We start from the raw sequence: 23,025 nt of genomic DNA, 5'->3' as shown, positions 1-23,025 counted from the left end.
GAAGCAAACTTTATCTTTTTATGTCTTTTGAAGAAAAAAGGTAACTCTGGATATTTTAGCCAAAATTGCTCTTATATAGAAATTCAATTAACTAAAAAAACTCATTAAATTGTTGTTATGTGAAAGACAATAAATATAAAAATAAACCAAAATAGTCTTGCCTCAAGGAACTTTTATTTTGGAGGTGAGTGATTGGATTACAAATTAGTAAATGCAAAGTAAAGTAAATTTAGGAAGGGAAAGAGACTACAAAATAGACTTGATATAAAAAAAATCACTATATTTTCCTCTGCTTTCCTTTTCTTTTCCTTCCACTCTCCCTCTCTCCCTCTCTCCCTCCCTCCCTCCCTCCCTCCCTCCCTCCCTTCCTTCCTTCCTTCTGCTCCTCTTCTTAATTTTGCCAGTTTAGAAGATCAGCAACTTTTCCCATTTGTTGGGCAAAATCCCATCAAGTATCTATGACAAATTTCCACGTTTCAAGACTGATGATTGAATGAGCATGGGTGATCACCATGGACACAATTACATCTTTGACACACTTTATTAGACAATTTCATGACTATTTTTTATAATTGATAAAATTTCATTGCCTACTTGCCAGGATTGCAGTGAGAATATCCATACTCAGCAAGGCAGACCCTTGGAAAACAAACTCAAAAATCAGTTTCCAGATTCATGCTCTGAACCTCTCCAGTTCTTGTCTGATTATTGATGTTGAACTTTGCTGATGTAACTTTAGAAAATCCAGAGTCACCTTCTGATGAGACATCAGAGGTGAACATTAGTGGAAGGTAAATGGGCAATCATCTGATATGAGGATAAGGGGGGAAATTGGGGAAATTCTTCAATCTTGGCAAATTCCATTATTAGTGAGTCTTTGAATTTTGGGTCTCTAAGGAAGGAAAGGGACTTATCTGCTCATAGCATCAGAGAGTGAATTAGAAACACTGAATTCTTATGCAACCCCTCTGACATCGTGTTTAGTCATTGCCTCAGAGTTCACTTTTTTCAAAGTTGTTTATCTTCAAATATTATTTTTGCTATGTAAATTTTTCTGATTCTATTTACCTGACTCTGCAGCAGTCTTCTCTGATATTTGCTCCCAAACCACAGTGTGGCACTATAAGTCTGAAAAACCAAAGTTAAATTATTGTTTCTGAGGAACAGTATTCCTGAATGGATCCATTCCATATTCATCTAATTAATTAGAATGACTTATTCCTTAGATGGTTCAAATAACAGTTATGTATGTGAGTGTGTTCTTCCTATAAACCTGTTCTAGCTTATGATTTGGTATTAGAATTCGCAATTTGTTTTTCTTGCAGATTATTACAGAATAAGATCAATGAAAAAAGAAATACACTTGCTTCAACTTCAAAAAACACAGAAGAGTTGAATAGCAAAATGAAAAAACGCACTTTACCTAAACTTCAACCCTCAATTTCAGTGCCAAAACCTATAAAAAATGAACAGGTAACTTTTGCACAAACTTCTCTCATGATACCACAAATTCTTAAATTGCAATAAGATTTTTTATATTTAAATGCCATTAAGTCTCTTGGATATGAAAATGAGGGGTCCCATTTTAAGAACCATTCTACAAGAAATTTAGGGAATGACCATCAATTGGGGAATGGCTGAACAACTTATGGTATATGAATGTTATGGAATGTTATTATTCTATAAGAAACCACGAGTAGTTGGACTCCAGAGAAGAATGGAAAGAATTACATGAACTGATGTTGAGAGAAGGAAGCAGAACCAAGAGAACACTGTCCATATGAGCAGCAACTTTGTGAGTTGACAACTATGATGAATGCAGCTTCATAGTTCAGAGATTTAGGACAACCCTGGGAGACCTGTTGTGGATGATGCCATCCACATGTAGAGTAGGGAAAATAACAAAGCCACAGAATCTGAATGTATACAATGTTCACTTTTTAAAAACTTTTCTTATATTTTTCTTTCCTATCCCATAATTTTCTTTCTGTTCCCTTCATCCTAATTCCTCATACACATGACTAATATTTAAATATATTAAACAAATGTATACGTACAACTTTTACCAGACTGTTTGCTACCAGGGGGAAAGGTGTGAGAAGGGAGAGTAGTAGAAAGATGTGTATCTTATAAATATGCAAATGGATGAACATTGAAAAACTTCCATGACTTGTAATTAGAAAAATAAAATAAAGTATCAATTAAAAAAGAACCAATCCACAAAATTCTAAGCCTATGGATCAGAAAAATTACAAATTACCTACAGCAAATAGTTCTTTAACGAAACCAAACTAAAATAATTGGCATAAGCATTGATAGACTCAAAATTCTATAGAGTTCTATAGAAATGGTTTAGGATAAATTATCTTGCTATTATTCTTTTCTGTTTAATGTTCTATGGGTTATTACATTAATGCATAAAATGAATACTTTTTTGGAGTTTTAAAGAAGGATTAGGTTATAAGGTCATCATTTTTTGTGCCCTTCTTTCATAGTTGAAGGCATCCTTACTTAGTTGAAGGCATCCTTACTTGAAAGCATCCTTAGTATAACTCAAGAAGCAGGCCATATACCTGTGATACTTCATCCTGTTTCTAAAAGATTTTGATCTCCTTTGTTTGGTCTCTATATTTTGAAAGCTTTTTCTTTCATGTAAATTGGAGATTGTGAATATTTGGTATGATGACATCTATTAAAAAGTTAAAATTTTATTGATTATATTTGCTTTAGTCCCTTTTATAGTCTAGATACTATTTCATCTGTAGTTCTAGATAACATACATTGACACCTCCTAGATATCTACATACTTATATACTTAGGTATCTAGACCCTATCCACTGCTGCAATAACTAACTTCTGCCTCTATCTTCTAGTGGCTCATTGTATGTGTTAATAATGGCCCCAGTGTTTGTTTCCTTGGAAAATCCCAAGTCAGAGTTGCCTCACTGACTCCCTCTTCCAACTCCCCCATAGCCTCCATGGTTCTGGCCCTATCACCTGCTGTCAGAAGAATTGGCATACTGAGGTATGCTTGCTCTCCCTAGCCTTATATCCCAGTGCAGTGGTCTATCCATGGTAGGTTTTGTTTTCCATTATGACTCTGACAGTTTAGGGAAAAGATTCCACTGTTTTAGGCTCCATTTATCGGAGCTCTTGCCAACTTCAGTCTTTCCTAATCATTTTCTTTCTGAGAGTCCTCAGGATTTTCTTATGTAGACCTGTATTGGATGGAGAAGTTTGCTGGTATTCTTCCTTGGTGGTCTTGATCATTGTTCTGTTTGGTACTGCTTTCCATCATTACTGAGGTGTTGATGAGAGAACTAGGAAAGTTCTTTTATGGCCTTTCCCATTACCACCTTACTTGGAATTGTCCCTTTCCTTCATATCTGAAAGTCTTTCTTCTGTGTCTTGATAAAAATTAAGGTAAAACAGAGGCAATAACATTCTGAGCATGTTTTCTTTATTAACAAAGTTGGAATTTGCCAGTAAAAAAAAGTCAGTGATTCTTCCGCTGTCAAAGACCCCAAGTTAGGGATAATAGAATCTTTTATAATGATTAAGAAGATGACAAAGCAAAATCTCACATAACAAAGGTGTGTCTTCTTCTGATTGGTTAGCTGGTTCATAAGGAGGAGGGATATGTCATCTAAGCTCTTCTCTATTATATCATTGAGAGATGAGTTTAGTTTTCAGGTGATGGGATTAACCTGGTAGGTAATAGAATTTGTTTCTGGGCAAGAAGAATTGAATTTTAACCAAGTTTCTCCTGAATGTGGACAGAGGGTAAAATTATAAAGGTGGAGGTATAAGTCACAAGAATAGAATTGTAGAATTAGATCCCATGTGACCTAAGGTTACCTTGAATACACTTACAGGAGTAAGAGATTTAGACTGATAAACAGAGAAAGAATACTTAAGCTATGCTAGCTTGATTAAGGTTTAGTGATTAGAATTAAAAATCAGTTTCCAATTTCATAATTCCTCTCTTTGATTCTTGGCAGACTATACTTCTTATGAATTACTTAACCTGACTGAAGCTAGAAAAGAAAGTGTAGCAAAAGTCATGTATACCTATCACTCCATAATGTTTAGTAAAACTGAAGTAGTGATTCCAGAAAGAAAGGAAGGAAGGAAGGAAGGAAGGAAGGAAGGAAGGAAGGAAGGAAGGAAGGAAGGAAGGAAGGAAGGAAGGAAGGAAAGAAGGAAAGAAAAAGAAAGAAAGAAGGAAAGGAAAGGAAAGAAAGAAAGAAAGAAAGAAAGAAAGAAAGAAAGAAAGAAAGAAAGAAAGAAAGAAAGAAAGAAAGAAAGAAAGAAAAAGGAAATGAAGGAAATTTATCAGAGACAAAAAGCAATTTTGAGAACTAAAGTTAGGAAAGCCTTATGATGTGGCACTGGTCCCTTGATGATCTAATAAGTAGTTTGGGTTAGTATCTCTGTTCTAATTCTGTGATCTCAATTTGTGAGAATAAGAACTAAAGAAACTTAATCCCAGGGGTTAAATTAATGGGACTAATTTCAAAGAAGGTCTTCCCCAGAAAATGTCCAACATTTAATCTCAAAACAATCCATCCCTTGGTCTTGAAGACCACTTGTGGCCAATGGCATTGACAGACACCATCTGGGCACATTCCCCTTTAGTAAGTAAACCTTATAAAGAAAGTGATGTTCGGGGAAGGAATGAGAGAGAAGGGTGTCCATTCCCAATACCATGTCATCCCTAACTTGAGTTTTTGGCAACTGAAGAAACATTGACTCTTTTTATTGGTAAATCCCAACCTTATTTATAAAGGAAACATACTCAGGATGTTATTGCTTCAATCTACCTTAAATTTTTTCATGACACAGAAGAAAAACCTTCAAATATAAAGGAAAGAGATCCTTCAAAGAAAGATGATAATGGGAAAGATCCTAAAAGAATCCTCCTAGCTCTCCAATGAACACTTCAGTAATGATCTAAAGCAGTACCAAACATAACAATGGCTCAGATGTCTCATACAGGTGTCTGGTTTCTGCAAACATCTCATCTTGGGCATGTTGGAATGGGAAAGCAACTCTGATGGGTAGGACTTCTCCTAGAAGATCAACTTCTCTAAGTTCAGGTTTCTTGCAGAGATTCTTAGCTAATTTTATTATGATCTTTTATAAAGAAGACTCCATATCATTTAGTATACCCTCCTACATTTGGTATTCTAGTAATTAACTCAAGCATTCATCCAAAATTTCAGAGAAATTGAATTTTTACATTGTACCTGTTACTATCTAAACCTTATTCTTAATATGGATACTGCTATCAATAGACAAAAGAATCTTAAAAGAAATCCATGAGGACTTGACTTTGAAGATGAACTTTTCTGGGTAAAGATTAATATTTACCAAAATCAACATATAAGATATGGTACATAAGAAGAATACTTTCAATTTTACTATGTATGACTGCCCTGTGATATTTTAGCAAATAGTGATGCTATTGAGAAATAAAAATTAAACATTTTAAATTATCACAGAAGACAAGACTCTGAAACTCTTTAAATTAAGTTTAAAAAATATTTTTCCCCTCCATTCATTTTTTTTAGGTTTTTTTCAAGGCAATGGGGTTTAAGTGACTTGTCCAAGGCCACACAGCCAGGTATTTATTAAGTGTCTGAGGCCGGATTTGAACTGAGGTCCTCCTGACTCCAGGGCCTGTGCTCTATCCACTGTGACATCTAGCCCCTCCCCCATTCAATTTGAAAATTTTTGTATTACATCTTTATCTAAATCTAATTCCTCCCTCTTAGGAATATATTATCATTATATCAGCTTGAAAGAAAGAGCTATTTAAAAAACTTTCTTAAGGGGTGACAAACTCAAAAGCTATTATTTAATTGATTAGGATGTGGAATTGCTATTATGTATTGTCATCCTAGTGTTTTTAATATGAGCCCACAGTAACTTAGATGCATTAGCGTTCAACTGCTCTTTAACAGAAATTTTTTATTAAAGGGAAAAGGAGACTAGCTATAGAAATGGGAAATACTACCTCTCCCCCTAATTTTGTTTGAATCCAGACAAGAGTATATTTGAGGGGCAGCTAGGCAGCACAGTGGATAGAGCACTGGCCCTGGAGTCAGGAGGACCTGAGTTCAAATCCGGCCTCAGACACTTAATAATTACCTGGCTGTGTGGTCTTGGGCAAGTCACTTAACTCTATTGCCTTGCCAAAAAAAAAAGTATATTTGAGAGTCAATCATACAGGGTCTTCCTCTTCCTGATTGATTTTTTTTTTGACTAGATAAGAGGCTATTTTTTTCTCATTTCTTACCTAGTTTTAATCACTGAATGAATATTGCCTCAGTCAGCTAACAAAGGCACTCCCACTTCATCCACTGCATCCAAGGCCTCCCACTGGATTGAGATGACTCTGTAGGAGAGAGTATGGTTGGTGACTTTATACAGATCTCCCTGACTTAAATCAATGAATTATTGTTAAAATTAATTTCTTGGTCAATATTTCAATGTCAACCGGCTCATATAGTTAAGAAAGCAATATTGTGCTTCACATCTGAGTTACACAATTTTTTTATTCTAGTTAAATCAGATGACTTAATAAAATTTTGACATAAGATTGACCTTTATGGATTTAAGGAAACTTAGAAGTTCAACAGTAAGTATAAAGTATTATTGCAACAAAGTATGAGAAAGGCTAACACTGCATACTAACTTTTAAAATAGATTAATCCCTTTTGGATCTAAAACATTCAGTACCTTCCAAATTTAAGTGAAATATTTTATTCAATTAAATTCTAAACATATTCACTGTGATTTCAACAATATGTTAAACAGAAAAACTGATGACTAGAAAAGGAACTATTGCTTGAATAAGCACTTGATATAACTTGTATTTAATAAAAATTATTCGCTTCAGATGTCTTTATTACATTTAAAAACATATGATATTTAAAAAACTTTGTCTTTCTATATATATCAAACCTTTAATTGAAATATCTATATCTTTTGGTCTTTGTCTTTGGTTTACTTAAACAATTAAGTTCACAAAGCATTTTTTTAATATTTAATATTTATTTATTCTCATTTTGTACAAATAATGTTTTTTATACATTAATAAAATATTCTTGTTTAAGAGTAAACAGAATAACCCTCCCCCCCAAAATATAGATTTGCTTGAGCGATAAAGGGGAGAGAAAAAAATTAAAATAAAAAATACTAGTAATAATTGTAGGTATGGCCAGGTGGCTCAATGGACAGAGCACCAGCCCTGGAGCCATGAGCATCTGAGCCCACATCTGGCCCCATACACCCAACAATCACCCAGCCATATGACATGCAAACCACCCCAACCCCACTGCCCTGCAAAAACCAAAAAAAGGGAAAAAAAGACCCAAAATAAAATAAAATAGCAATAATAGTAGTGGTGGCTAGGTGGAGAACAGAGCATTGGCTCTTGAGCCAGGAGCACCAGGGTCCAAATCTGGCCTCAGACACCTAATGATTACCCTGCTCTGTGGCCCCAGGCAGGCCACCTAGCCCCATTTGCCCTGCACTCCCCCCAAAATAATATTAATAAAAAATGTGCTTCAGGCTTTGTTCCAACACCAACAACTCTGTCGCAGGTGGATCACATTTCTTATGGTAAGTCCATCGCAAAAGTTACTTCCATATTTTTCCATTGTTGCTGTTGCTGATCGTGACTCCCTCCTTTCTAAGAAGTGACACAGAAAACTTTGCAATATATCTTTAAGGTTGATTGAAAAATCTCAAAAGTCAATTAGAAACACTTAATAGAAGCAATTTGATAGTACACTTACATAATTCATTTGAGTTCTTCTTCTACCAATTCTCATAAGAGAACCTATAGATCCACCAATTTTTTTACCTTGCTAACAAAGAGAACACACTCTAAATCGTATTGCTTCAGTTTACCTTAATTTCATCATGAGAACTGGTGACTATGAAGGGACTCAAGTGAGGGATACTGTCTCTGGGACAACCCCATCAAAGACTCCCTTGAGCACTCTGGAAGATTTCTACCAAGGGAGATCTTTGCAGAGAGCCACCCTAGGAATGGACTCCCTTTTGAGTTTCACTCAACTTCTTCCAAACCAAGGTAATAGACTCTTTCATTATAGAAAGAGCTCATGGAATTTATAGATCTATTAGAAAAAATTGGTGGATCTATAGGGCCAATGGTTCCTCAGCAGTCAAAGAGACTGAATTAGGAATGATTGAATCCTTTATGGTGATTAATAAGATGACAGAGAATTCTCAAGCAATATAGGTGTGTTTTCTTCTGATTGGCTAGATGTTTCAATAAGTGTCATCTCAGTTTCTCTATACCACACCTTTGGGAAATGAAATCGGTTCTTAGGTGACATGATTTGTCTGTAGGTAAAAGGAATTGCTATAATAGTCCAGATTAATGAGATTGGCTTTTAGGCACATTTCTCCAGAATCTGGGCAGTGGTTGAAGTTTCAGGTGAGGAAGTACAAGTCACAAGAATAGACTTTTGAACCAATTGATCTGAAACTACCTGATTATACTTGTAGAGGTAAGGAGATTTAGATTCACACAGGGAATGAGAATATTAAATCCATGCTGACTTTTGATTAGGTCTTAAGAGAGAGTAAAACACTTGGCTGTTCACGAAATTTATTGCTTAAAAATAAAATTGTAAAAATTAACCATAATATCTCTTGTAATTTGAAACAAATTTTTTTCCCTTTGCAAGGATCTGTGAATTCTCATAATCAATATTTTATTGTACATGTTTAATAATTTGAATGATTTGTAGGGGGGAGATTATTTTTTTCAGGAAAGTATATATATATATATGCATATATATATATATTTATTTTATGTCTTGTTCTTCTGGAGAACCTATGATCTTTAAGACGTCTTTCAGAATACTATCTTTAAGACCAGTCACATTGATTTGTTTAAATTTGATGTGTTCAAATTTTTTAAGCCTCTTCATCCAAAGTTTCTTCCATTTTTGGGTTGGTTCTAGATTCTAAAGACAGAAATTCTCTGTTTAACATTACATTTTTCTTATTTTGCTGTTTGAATTTTTTAAATTCTGTTTTGAATTATTATTTCTGACCAAAATTCATTCCTAATTTTTTTCTTTTTTTAAGGTTTTATTTCTCTTTTGAACCATTGTAGAGTTCATTGATATTGTTTCATAATGTCTAGGGATTAATTTTTTGATCAGGTAATTTGGCTAATTTTTCCTTATAGAACTTGGTCTCTATGTTTTCCTCATTCTTTCTTTTGTACTTATGAGCCTTTATACTGATTTATTTATTTAGAAAATAGGTTTTAATATAGGCATTTTCTCTTGATCTTTTGGTCTTTCAGCATTCTTAAAATTCCTATTTGCCTTTGGATTCTCTTCTCATGAAATTCTCTCAAGTCTCTTTCCTCTTCCTGTTAAAAAATTTTATTTTTAGTTCCAAATTCTCTTCTTTCCTACACTCCCCTCCTTACCCAATAAGGAGGAAAAAAATAGGATAGCCAATATACATATGAAGTCATGAAAAACTTATATCCACAGTGACCATGTTGCAAAAAAGGGAAGCAAGAAAAATAGGTGAAAAAAGTGCTTCATTCTGTACTCAAGAGTTCTCCCTAGAAGTGGATAGCATTTTTCATTTCATGAGTCCTTTGGAATTGTCTTAGATCATTGTATAAATAAGAGTAGCTAGGTCTTTCACAATTTATTTTGTTACAATAGCATTTATTTCTCCCTTTAAGGAAGCATCATCCTCTGGGGATAGGCTGTTGGGAAGCCTCAGCCTCTTCATATTCTTCCCCAACCCAAATCTCTTGGGGTTGTAGGGCAAGAAGACTTGACAGTAGAGGTGCTATTCCCCTATTCCTTTTCTGAGTCCAGTTGTACTGTGGAGGTCAAATAGGAACTACAACAATGTTGTTCATACTTCTTGAATGAATTCAGTCACCAATTAAAAATCTTCTAGTAAAGTATGTCTGGTAAGACTTTGAGCCATCAACCCTGTGAGATTGTTGGTGTTAAAAGTAACCAAGCTTTTGAGGACCTTGCGGTGGTTAGGGGTAGGGTCCCTGAGGTAGAGCTCTGGGAATTTCTCTGAATGAGGTCAGTTGTATTTTCTTTGTTTATATGTATTTTTTTTCAACGAAAGATTTTATTTATTTTGAATTTTACAAATTTACCCCTATTCTTGCTTCCCCCCCCCCACAGAAGGCAATTTGCCAGTCTTTGCATTGTTTCCATGGTATGCACTGTTCTAAGTTGAATGTAATGAGAGAGAAATCATATCCTTAAGGAAGAAAAATAAAGTATAAGAGATAGCAAAATTACATAATAAGATAATGGATTTTTTCCCCTAAATTAAAGGTAATAGTCTCTGGTCTTTGTTCAAATTCCACAATTCTTTCTCTTGAGGAGAATGCTTTAAAAAGCAGAATTGGCCAGATGGAAAAAGAGATAAGAAAGATCTCTGAGGAAAACAAATCCTTCAGATGTAGAATGGACCTAAAGGAAGCTGATGACTTTATGAGAAATAAAGACACACTACTTCAACACCAAAAGAATGAAAAATTAGAAGAAAATGTGAAGCAGATGGTATTCTCCATCGCAGATAGCCCAAAATTGTACCTGATTGTTGCACTGATGGAGTGAGCCAGTCCATCAAGGTTCATCATCACCCTCATGTTGCTGCTAGGGTGCACAATGTTTTGCTGGCTCTGCTCATCTCACTCAGCATCAGTTCATGCAAATCTTTCCTTGCTTCCCTGAATTCCCATCCCTCCTGGTTTCTTTTTTTCTCTCTTCCCTTTTTGGTCAATATGACTATTCATATATTACCAAAATATACCTGTTTAAGAGCAAACACAATACCCCCTCTCCCACAAAAATACAGAACCCCATGAGAAACAAAGTAAAAGAAAGAAGTTTCAGTCTGTGTTCTGATACCATCAACTCTGTCTCGGGTGGATCACATTCTTTATCATAAGTCCACCACAGAATTTACTTCCATATTTGTCCACAGTTGCTGTTGCTGATTGTAATTCCCTCCATCCATTCTTCCCCACTACCATATATTATATTTTCTCTCTCCTTTCACTCTGTCCCTCTTCTAAAATGTGCTGTAGGCTAGCTGAGTGGCACAGTGGACAGAGCACTGACCCTGGGGCCAAGAGGCCCCAAGCCCACATACCACCCCAGAGACCCAGCAACCACCCAGCCTCATGGTCATGAACAGGCCACCCAATCCCAGCACCTTGAAAAAAGTGAAAAATAAAATGTGTTATATCTGACTATTCTCTCCTATGATCTACCCTATCCTCTATCATACACATCCCCCCTTCCCCCTTTCCCCCTTCTCTCTTTTTTACTTTAGATGTCTATACCCTATTGAGTGTGTATGCTGTTTCCTTTCTGAGCAATTTCTGATGAGAGTGAAGGTTCCCTCATTCCCCTCACCTTTCCCCTTCCATATCATTGCAATATATATATATATATATATATATATATATATCTTTATATGAAATATCTTAGCTTATTCCACTTCTCCTTTCTCTGACTCCCAGTATATTTCCCTTTTAGCCATTAACTCCATTTTTACAATATATTATATCTTCAAATTCAGCTCTTTCCTGTACCTCATCTATAAAAGCTCCTTCTACATGCTCTATTAAATGAGAAAGTTCATATGAGGATTATCAGTATCATTTTTCTATGCAGGAATACATTCAGTTCATCATTAAGTCCCTCATATTTTACCCTTCTCCACTCTATGCTTCTCCTGAGTCCTGTACTTGGTCAAACTTTCTGTTCAGCTCTGGTTGTTTCAACAAGAACATTTGAAATTCTCCTGTTTCATTGAAAGCCCATCTTTTCCCCTGGAAGAGGATGTTCAATTTTTCTGGGTAGTTGATTCTTGGTTGTATTCCAAGGTCTTTTGCCTTCCAGAATATTATATTCCAAGTCCTACAAGCCCTTAATGTAGTTGTTGCTAAGTCCTGTGTGATCCTTACTGCAGCTCCATGATATTTGAATTGTGTCCTTCTGGCTGCTTGTAATATTTTCTCTTTGACTTGGGAGGTCTAGAATTTGGCTATAATATTCCTGGGGCTTGTTTTTTTTTGGATCTTTTTCTGGGGGAGATTGGTGGATTCTCTCAATTTCTATTTTGCCCTATGTTTCTAGAATATCAGGGAATTTTCCTGTAGTAAAAAAAATGAGGTCAAGGCTCTTTTCCTGATCATGACTTTCAAATATCCCAGTAATTTTTGAATGATCTTTCCCAAATCTGTTTTCCAAATCAGTTGTTTTTTCAGTGAGATGTTTCACATTTTCTTCTATTTTTTTCATTCTTTTGGTGTTGAAGTATTATGTCTTGATTTCTCATAAAGTCATCAGCTTCCTTTGGCTCCACTCCATTCTATATCTGAAGGATTTGTTTTCTTCAGAGAGCTTTTTATCTCCTTTTCCATCTGGACAATTCTGCTTTTTAAAGCATTCTTCTCCTCAATAACTTTTTGAACTACATTTGATTTATGCTGATTTTTAACATGTTATTTCTTCAGCATTTTTTGGATCCCCTTGACTAAGCTGCTGACTTCATTTTCATGTTTTTCCTGCATCTCATTTCTTTTCCCAATTTTTCTTCTATCTTCCTTACTTGATTTTCAAAATTTTTGAGCTCTGTCATAGCCTGAGTCCAACTTCCATTTTTCATGAAGTCTTTAGATGCAGAAACTTGTACTTCCTCATCTTCAGACTGAGCATTTTGATCCTCCTTGGGATCATAGACAAAGTATTAATCAATGGTCAGGTTCCTTTTTTCCTCGCTTACTCATTTCCCCAGACTGTGCCTGGTTTTGGGGTGGTTCCTGAGCTTTTGAGTTTTATTAGGACACCCCCACATGGACCTCAGTGTGTGAGGCTCTCCTCTCCTGGTCTGTGATTGACCACAAGCTTACCCCTCTGCCACAGGTCTGAGGGTGGGGGGGTTCCCTGTTCTATGGGGGGCCTAGACTGCGATCAGCATCTGAATGTGGTCAGAGCCCCAGAGTCCTGTTGCAGGGATAGAGGACAGACCTTGGAAGTCCTCCACTCCCTTACCTTCGGTGGGCTAAGCTCTCAGGGCACAGCTGCCTAGAGGCTCTTGCTTGCCAGCTCCATGGGCCTGCTTCCTGTTTCCTGGATCTGGGCTGCAGTCTGACCTGACTGCCATGGCTGCACTGAGTGAGTGCTGCAACTGTGCTCAGGCCTTGGTCTTTGTGCTTGCTCTGTCAGAGGTCTCCCTGCTGATCTTCCAAGTTGTGCTTGGTTCTCCCTGGGGTGCAGGTCAGGAAACTGCTTCTGCTTCCAGGAGCTATGGCTCCCAGGCACCCTGGGGCTATTCCTGGGAGGCTGAAGTTTCTTCACTTTGGTGGGGCTGCCCCCTCTAACCCCATGAAACAGAGTTTTTTCACTATTTTCCAGGTTACCTTGGGCTGGAGAATTGCCTCACTGGATCTTTCTGTGGGTTCTGTCTCTTGAAAATTTAATTAGAGTCATAATTTTAAGATTTCTGAAATATTTTGGAGAGAACACCTAGCAGAAGCTCTTCTCCTGCTGCCATCTTGGCTCCATCTCCCCTCCTATGTGTATTTTTAAACTTTGTGTGATGTTATATTTTTATTTTATAGATTTAATTTTAGTTACTCTATATTCAGTGCATTATTCATTTTTTTGAAGTTTTTTGGCTAAAAAAACCCCATTCTGTCACAAGGTCTCTCCATAAGTCAATAATGAGTCTGTAAGAAGAAACATGACCTTCTTTCAATATTTCTTCCTAGCCTTGAAGTCACGAGAGACATTCTTGCAGATGCTAACAAGCAAAGCACTGTGGGAAAGCCATTTAATCTTGCATGAGTAATAACACCTCTGGTATCTCTCTTATAGAGTTGTTTTGAAGATCAAATGAGACATCATATGTGATATACTTTGGGAACATTAAAGCATCATATAAATATTACCATTATTCTGTTCTTTTCTTTGTCTACTAATTTTTTTTTCTGTGAGAGAGTTTTATGATATCTCACTAGTCTGTGCTTAAATAGCAGTGGACTTTAAGTATTTATTAATCATCAATTCATAAATCATTTTTGAGTGTAGCCACTGGGGATATAAAGCTGAAAAATGTTATATAGTCCCTTGCCTCAAAAAACTTAATGTCACATAATTCATAGGTTACAGTTAATATCAATGTTTTTGTTCTTCATTTTTGAAAAGGACTATGACATCAGGAAGGTGTTGCCTTGACAAACACATGAATTGGATTTTAGTGTTGGCAGGGGCTGTGCTAAGTCACAGTGGAGTAGACTAAGGAAATTATCATTCCCCTTTTACAACTGAAGAAACAAGCTCAGAGAGGACCCTTGCTCAGGGTCACATTGCTAATGTTAGAACTATAACCTGAAAATAGATTTTTTCCTGCTTTCAAATTAAGTATTCTTTGTTACACCAAGATTGACTCTTCAAGAACCTCCCTCCCCTCTTTTGCAGCTCCCATCCCTCCAATAAAACTTAGAGATGATTATCTATCAGGGTCAGGTAGCACAGTGGCTAGGACATTTGACCCTGGAGTCAGAAGGACCTGAGGTCAAATTCAGCCTCAGACTGTGTGATCTTGGGCAGGCTACTTAACCCTGATTCCCTAAAGAATTTTTAAAAATTAACAATCAGAAACTGATTAATCTCTTATCTTCCAACATCTCTCCAGCATTCTCTACAGATAATCCTAGGCATCTTCCCATATCCCTCTCAAGAATTCTAAGAGGTATATTTCCAGAAGAGTCTAAGATTTCCAGGAATTATTTTAGGAATTATGAATAAAAATAATCTAATACTTATAGGTGTATTAGATCTACATGTATTCTAGATTACATATAACACGTAAAACACATATCACATATAAGGGGATTACCATAGGAACAATGAATTTAAATATCTTTTATAGGTGTATTAGATCTACATGTAATTTAGTTTGCATGTAATATGCAATACAGACATGCTGAGTGAAGTGTGGTACTCCATATGTAATAGGGGATTACCATAGAAATGAAGAATACTAACATCAAATATTTGTAGATTCATTTGATCTACATGTAATTATGTGTAATGTGCAATACACACACACAATTTGTGAAATGTGGTAGTCCATAAATAATAGGGGATTGTGATAGGAGCAAAGAATACAAATATCTAATATTTGATTATGTATTAGATATCTAATATTGATTATGTATTAGGTATATATGTAATTACATGTAATATGTAATACACATAATCAGTGAAGTGTGATACTCCACATATTATAGGGGATTACTATAGGAATGAAGAATACTAATATATAATATTTGTATAGATGTATTAGATCTACATGTAATTACATGTAATTTGTAATATCCACATGATGAGTGAAGCATGGCAGTCTATATATAAAATATTATTACCAAAGGAATGAATAATACTAATTTCTAATATTTGTAGATATATTATATTTACATATAATATATCATGTAACATATAATACCCCTATTATGAGTGAAGCATGGAAATGTATATATAATAGGGATTACCATGTATAACTATATATGGGAGAGGGGCTAGAAATAAATCCAGAATACCCCAGGATAAACCTTTCCCCCTTCCCTCTTTGCCCTGGACTTGGGATCGGCTAACAAAAATAGTACATGCTGGGGGAATTACGACCAGTGTTGGTGGTACCTAGACACCACTAAGGGATTAAAAAAATGTACTTCTTTTTCTCTCAAATATTTTATTACTTGTGTGGCTGGGAAGTTCTTTATGGATTCCTAATCTCTTCCTGTTCATCATCTCCCCAACTCCCCCTCCCCCAATAGATATTGGATGAGTACTAATTTACCCATATTTGTTCTTGCTTTCCATTTTTATAGCAATATACACAAATGAAGATCAATGTGCTAATTCTTTTTCTAGTCATGATAAGAAGCAAGAAAGGGGGTTTGAAGAAAGGGGAAGAAGGAAACATTAACACTTTTACAGTTAAGACACCTGGGGAGTGGGTAGGAGACAGTTGATGAAGTGGTTTCCTCCCTAGCTTCAGGAGTGAAGCAGGTTAATTTAGCATCCCACTGTCTCATCATCATCCTCAATCACCACACTGAGTATGTTGTCTTCCCCAGGAGGCAATCAGACATTCATCATGATCTTCATGACTGAAAGAATGAACTCTTTATCAATGTTCCTCCATTTGTTTCTAAGATGGGATACTCACCAGCCTCTGTCTTCTGTTCCTTATCCCAAATTTCTCCAGAACAGTTTTCACATAATGCTCCCATAAGGTCCACTGCTGGTAGATTCTGAGATGACTATGCCTTACAAGACAAGGCTACAAAAAGCAAGTCAGTCCCTGCCCTTAAAGTGCTTATATTTCACTGGGGGTATACATGTTTATAGATAAATAAATTAAATAAATTAAAGATCAATACAAAATTAATTCACAGTCATAAAGAGAGGCACCAATAACTAAGAGAATTAGGAGACTTCTCAAAGGTGATAAGTCTTAAGTTGATTCTTGAAGTGAACTGGTATGTTGGTGTGTATGGGAATGTACCTTTCCTACTCCTCCTCCTGCCTCACTCTCCCTGGAGTTAACTGAAGACAAGTTCCACCATAGGAGATCTCTGCCCAACAGACCAATAACTATCCTAGGGACCTCTCAGAGTTGTGGAGAGAAATGCAACCCCGCCAAGTAAGGGGTGACTGTAAAGGACAAGAAAATAAAAGGAAATGACTTATTATCACCTGAGATTTTCAAATGTCACAGGAAAATTATTCAACTGATATCTCATTTGTACATAGTTTTTCAATAAGACAAACTGAGTTTAAGGTGACCTCTGCTTATCTATTTCCAAACCTTATCTATCAAACAATGGGAGCTTTGAATGACAACTAATTTCCTTCAGTCAGAGATGTGGGTAGAGGTAATTTATTTTTCAAAATATAAAAAACAAAGAAGACTTTCTGAATAGCTGGTGCTAATATGAGTTTCATAACAGTTGTATACAAAGGCCAATAAAAAGAAGACTTATGATGGGCCATATTTATGGGGTTTTCTATTTTCCATCTGATAAAATATGCATAGCATTTTCTCCTCTCATGGGAGAAATCCCCAGAGAAGCAAGCATGTGGGCCATTTTTCAGGTTCAGACTTGCTGCTTGTCACAATAGATGTTCTTCATCCTTAGATTTTGCAGTTTGTCAATTGACAGTGTCAACTATGACCAAGAATGTGGGTAGGGTTAGAAATGGCAGGATCAAAAAAGACTTGCTGACCAAAGTGGTTAACCTTTGCCTGGCTGTCACAGGCTCTCTCTGTGTAGTTGAGTTGGCTTCATTAGAACAGGTGAAATAACACCTGTAATGGAGAAATTTCCAGATTTCTGAGAGTTCTGCTATAATCCACAGAAAGACTATTATAATAGTACCTTGTTTTGTTTATGTTCAACTCACAGATCTAATTAATGCCTATTTTCTTTCATAATTCCAAATTGTTTTCTACAATGGTTGAAAAAAATTCAAGGATTCACCAAAAAAGCCTAGGCATGCTTGTTTGAATTGGTTTCAGAGTCTAATGAGAGTTTGATTTTGGGGATGAGTCTGTCAGATAATACTTGAAACAACAATACAGAATTATAAATCACAGTTCTTCCCTCTGATGAAAAATAAACATCAATTAAACCTGTTTAATATTGTAAGCTTGATCTGCCTCTCCCTGTTTGATTCTTTTTAGAATGCCAAGAAAAATAAAGAAAAAGTCGAAAAAGCCAAGATCCTATTGGAGGAGTTTCGACAAAATGTGAAGGCCATTAGAAAACTCATGAATCCAGAGGGCAGCTCCAAGGTGGAGGAGAGTGAAAAAAAAGCTGCAGAGTCTAAAAAAGAGGCTAGCTGCAAAGAAGTTCATCTATTCCCACCTTTTGCTGAAGTAAATTGTAAAAGGTAATAGGAGAAAAATCGAGTCATAGACTTACCAAGGTGTTAAAACAAATAGTACCGTAGGGGTGTCTGAGTCAAGAGAAATGGCAACCACTGATCTTGCATAAGAATTTTCATGCATGTATATCGATCAAGTTTTAAATTTAAAATTTTTTTTATTTATTTAAGGCCATGGGATTAAGTGACTTGCCCAAGGTCACACTGCTAAGCAATTATGCCTCTGAATTTATATTTGAACTCAGGTCCTCCTGACTCCAGGGCCAATGCTTTATCCACTGTGCCACCTAACTGCCCCTAAGTTTTCAAATTTAATGTTCTTGATTTTATTAAATATTTTCCAATTACCTTTTGATTATTTTTAGTTCTGTTGTTGCATGGAGTCAACTGGTATTATGGTTGATTACTATGATGTAATCAATCAATCATCAATCAATAAACATTTATTAAGTTCCTCCTTTATACCACGCCCTATTCTAAGCACCGTGGATACAAAAAGCAGCAAAAGATAGTCATTTTTGGAATCAGAAGTCTGGGGTTCCATTCCCATCTCTATTATTTAGCCAGGTGACCTCAAATGTATAGATATATAAATTATGTCTTTAAATATAGGGTTAAAAGAAAATGACAGAAAATAAATTAGATATGAAGTTTTATTCTCTTGAATTTAACATGAAACTTAAAGATGGAGGCCATCATGATAATGTCCCATACTCCTTTCTGATTGTTAAGTAGAATGGCTCCCATTGTTGAACCTATACATTTAAATCTATCATACTAGAGGCAGAGATTGCTCCCATCTTGTATATTTTGATATTCAGATAAAGAGACTTGAAGTTGGTGGCCCAAAGGCTATCCTGAGATAACAGGAATTATCACAACTCTTTCCCCTAACTCCTCCATTCCCCCTTCCCCAGCATGTACCCCTCTTCTACGTCTTCCTAATTAACTCCTCTTTCTTCCCCTTTACAAGCTCACCTTCTTCTCAGTTGAGTTGCCATCTCCTTTTGGGAGGCCAGCTCACTCTTGGAAAGCATGATCCCCCAAATAAACTCTTGTGTCCCTATATCTCTCACATGCTGAGGATCCCCTATGATCAGTCCAGTAACAACCCCTTTTAACAATCCTTTACTTTCTTTGCTGCTTATTCCTCTCTGACTGCTACTGCTGCTCATTCCAACTGCCTTTACTGCCTTTATTTTCTCTCTCTCTTAACTTCTGCTAACGACAATAATACATAATAAACCTTTTTATTGGTCCCTAAGTACTTCTGAGTTGAATCAATCTTTCATGAATTTGTTCACACATTCTTGAACCTGAAACTATAGACTACCCCAACATTTTTCCCTTCATCACTTATACTACTGAAATCAAGGATCCAGTTTCTTTCCCTAAATGTATGCTATTTTATTTATTACAGGGCATCCCTCTAAACAACTGGGTTCAATAGCTTCTTGTTCCCCAAAACCTTATTTTTTCTTACTTAGAATGATAGAATGTTAGTGACTTTGGAAATCATCTACCTCATAGAGGTCAGACATGTGGTCTGTGAGCCACAACACTCCCAAGTACCATTCAAACTAGATTTAAATGTAATTAAAAATATTTAACAAAATAAGTGAAAATGCAATAAAACAGATAATGATGACAAATGATTTTCTATGTTAATATGTGACCCTTTAGTGGCCCCCATTTCTAGTTGAGTTTGACATCACTGATCTAGCAATCCCCTCATTTATATAACCCTCAGAGATCCGTGTGTGTGTGTGTTTGTGTGTGTGTGTGTATTCACATAGTTTGACACTACTGATCTAGCCTAAACCCCCCATTTCACAAATGGATCTGAGAAATCAAATGGTTTATAATTGCATAACTAGTGGGGGTGGGTGGGTAGAGTTGGGATTCAAACTCATGTCTTCTAATACCAAGTCTATTCTCTTTCCAGCCTATCACACTGTATAGCTAAGCATGATCTTAAGAACATGTTTTTCTTTCATGGAATAAACTGGAATATATTTTGCCTACCAAAGATTAAAAAAATATTAAGCACCAAGCATTGTGCTAGGGAGGAGGGATACAAATACAAAGAATGAAATGATTTTTACCGAGAGGCAGCTTATATTTTAATGGAGGAATTGTGTGGGAGTTTTTTAAGGAAAAAATTTAAAATTAAATGTATTTTTAAAATTAGTTTTTTAAAATATTGAGTTCCAAATGCTTACACTTCCTCTAGCTCTTCCTCTACCCATTGAGAAGGCATGTAATTTTATACCCATTATATGTGTGTGAAAATGTGAAAAACATTTCTATATTAGTCATGTTTATTTTAAAGCAAGAAAAATAAAAGAAAAAAGGTTTAATATTCACTCAGAGGCCATTAGTTCTCTGACTGGAGGTGAGCAGCATTTTTCATCAAAAGAAAAGAGAGATACAGAAGTGAGGAGAAAGTGTGTTCTAGGTATGGCATGTGGGGGCAGTCAGTCTAAAGATACAGAGGCTAAAAATGGCCACAAAAATGATCTGGGGGGGAACAGTCAGGTGGCACAGTGGATAGAGTACCAGCTCTGGAGTCAGGAGGATCTGAGTTCAAATCCAACTTCAGACACTTAATAATTGCCTAACTGTGTGACCTTGGGCAAGTTACTCTTAACCCTATTGCCTTAAAAAAATAAATTTTAAAAAAATGATGTAGGGAACAGTTGTGAAAGCCATATAGAGCATGAAGTCCCAAGAGTCTCTTAGTGTTGGGGTGAGCACTGTGAAATCCTTCCCTGTTTCCTTCAAGCCAAAACCACTAGGGTACTTTGTATTTCTCCTTTATTTCCATCTTTTCTTACCTTGCATTTCACTTGTCTCTGTCCATACCATTCCTCTTTCCCTCCCAGTGAATTGTAAACTCCTTGAGGACAGAGACTGAATTTTTGAAAAAACATTATCACAGTACCCAAGACCTTAATAGATATTTGTGATTGCTGAGTAAGTGAGCCATTAGCAGAAGTATAGAAATATTTTGCTTATGGTAAAATTTTATTGGGAAGTAATCTGACCTTTAATCCTGAAGCAGTTTAATAAAGCATAATATTGCATACTGCTTCTTTTTGAAGCTGCAGGCCTCATGTCCAAAAATGTTTTTCCTCTTTCTGCCGCATCATTCCATGATTAGTAGCATCTTGGATGCCCTTTCCTTGTCATTTATTATGAATGGAGACATAGGAAGTATTTTTTCCAATTTGTTTCTCCAGTATAGAAATAAAGGCATAGTTGATGAAAAAGTATCTTCATAACAATTATGGCACATCATGACTTCTCTTTAGAACATTAAAAATTCAAATAAATAATGACTGAATATTTATGACTTTGGTTTATGAGTATGGGCTAATTGGGTGGATGAAGGATCTACTATATAGAAAAGACTACTTCATTAGGTCCTTTGATGCTGTATTGTATCCATACTTGACTTTTTCTCTTTTTCTTCTCAGGGAAGAAAATATTGAGCTGGTAGTCACTGGAAGCAGATACAAGTCGACTAATCTCACGCACATGAGGTCAAAATTTATTGTAGATCAATACCAGAGACTTCATTTTTGAGAGAAGCTACTTTTGAACTTTTTTTTCTGTAGATCTTTTTATGTTCTCTTCCTATATGAATTTAGAAATTTTTTTAGTCATGTTATTTTCAAAATTATGTTGCTAGATATTTTCCTGAGAAAAGTTATAGATTAGATAGAAATGTAAGTCTAAATAATCAATGTCCTCATCTGCATTGGATACTTTTGCATTCTTAATTTCTCATGTAAGTGACCTTTGACTGTTTGTAATATACTGTAATCATTATTCATTATTCATATTACCAGGGACACAATCAAATATTGTAAATGCTCTGAAGACAGATTAAAGTCAGAATAATTTTAGAATTATTTTAGAATGTTTGCCAGACAACAGATGTATATTAACTGTTCAATAAAGTTAAATAAAGATAACAACTGTATTTTTTTCTCTGACACGTTAATAGAGAAACTTGATTATTAGCTGTCTCAAAGCTGGAAGGAATCTTGGAGATCATTGCTTTCTGGAATGGTTGTGTGGATTAACTGAGATAATAATGTTATAAATTACTTGTAACTATGAATACTTAATCCAGAATGATTAAAATAGCTTTTATTAATGAACTTTTCTGCAGACATGGTCATTTCTCCTAATGAGAAAGGCAGAGAATACAACAATATACAGTCTTATATGCAGCTTGAAAGGTGTATTCCTCCTCTTTATGCCATTGGTCAGGGTTACAATCTAATCAATAAACTCACAACAATATCACTCTCTAATAATATGTTTTCCCCACCCTGGTCATTTTGTTAATGAACATAGGGGAGTGAACAGTAATATGCATGAACCTTCTTGAGCAAGCATACTTTAAAGGACAAGGACCCTAGGTCAACCCTTGACTAGCTGAAGCTAGTCTTGACCTCCCCCTGTAGAAAGAGGCTTAATATCAAGTGAGAGGACCTCAATTCAATTCAATGATTGGTCAGGTTCATTTCTTATGTCTTACACTCACATACCTACACATAAGCATCAGCAGTCATAGGCAGACCCAGTCTTTGTAATATATATGAATATATATATATATATATATATATAATATTTAACATCTCATTTAAGCCAAGCACCCGTATTCCTCATATATTTATTTACCTGTAAAATGAGAGAGTTGCATTCTGTGGCTTCAAAAATGCTTTGCAACTTTAATTTTGTGATCTTATCGTGCTATGTATTTAAAACACTTTATAAGACATGATATAAATAATAGTTATTATTTAAGTCCAAATGATCAATTTTATAAATAAGGAGACCCAAAAAGGAGACACATCTTGCTTAAATGTCACACAGTTAATAATTGGAAGAGTCAACACTTGAACCTGTTATCTTTTAAGTACAAATTCTAAAGTCTTTGCATTACTCCATGCTCTTCCCTTTGGACAAAGGGATATTTGGAGAAAGTAGAAGCTACTTG

The 23,025-nt window shown here is 35.7% G+C and overlaps 1 protein-coding gene across 1 annotated transcript in view; it reads left to right on the top strand.

Annotated features, from left to right (window-relative positions):
- The window catches only part of LOC141511704 (uncharacterized), a 56,703-nt gene extending 34,763 nt beyond the window's left edge, over positions 1–21,940 (top strand). Inside the window, exons 3-5 of the mRNA XM_074220783.1 lie at positions 1,326–1,473; positions 17,809–18,017; positions 21,491–21,940. Coding sequence (XP_074076884.1) covers positions 1,326–1,473; positions 17,809–18,017; positions 21,491–21,599 — 466 coding nt within the window. The 3' untranslated portion in view covers positions 21,600–21,940. The remainder of the gene's footprint in view (positions 1–1,325; positions 1,474–17,808; positions 18,018–21,490) is intronic.
- Positions 21,941–23,025: the final 1,085 nt, after the last annotated feature.

This window comes from Macrotis lagotis, chromosome 2 (genome assembly GCF_037893015.1).
Source record: "Macrotis lagotis isolate mMagLag1 chromosome 2, bilby.v1.9.chrom.fasta, whole genome shotgun sequence".
Classification (NCBI taxonomy): domain Eukaryota; kingdom Metazoa; phylum Chordata; class Mammalia; order Peramelemorphia; family Peramelidae; genus Macrotis; species Macrotis lagotis.
The sequence above is the reverse complement of the archived record's forward strand: the minus strand, read 5'-3'. Positions and strand labels throughout refer to the sequence as shown.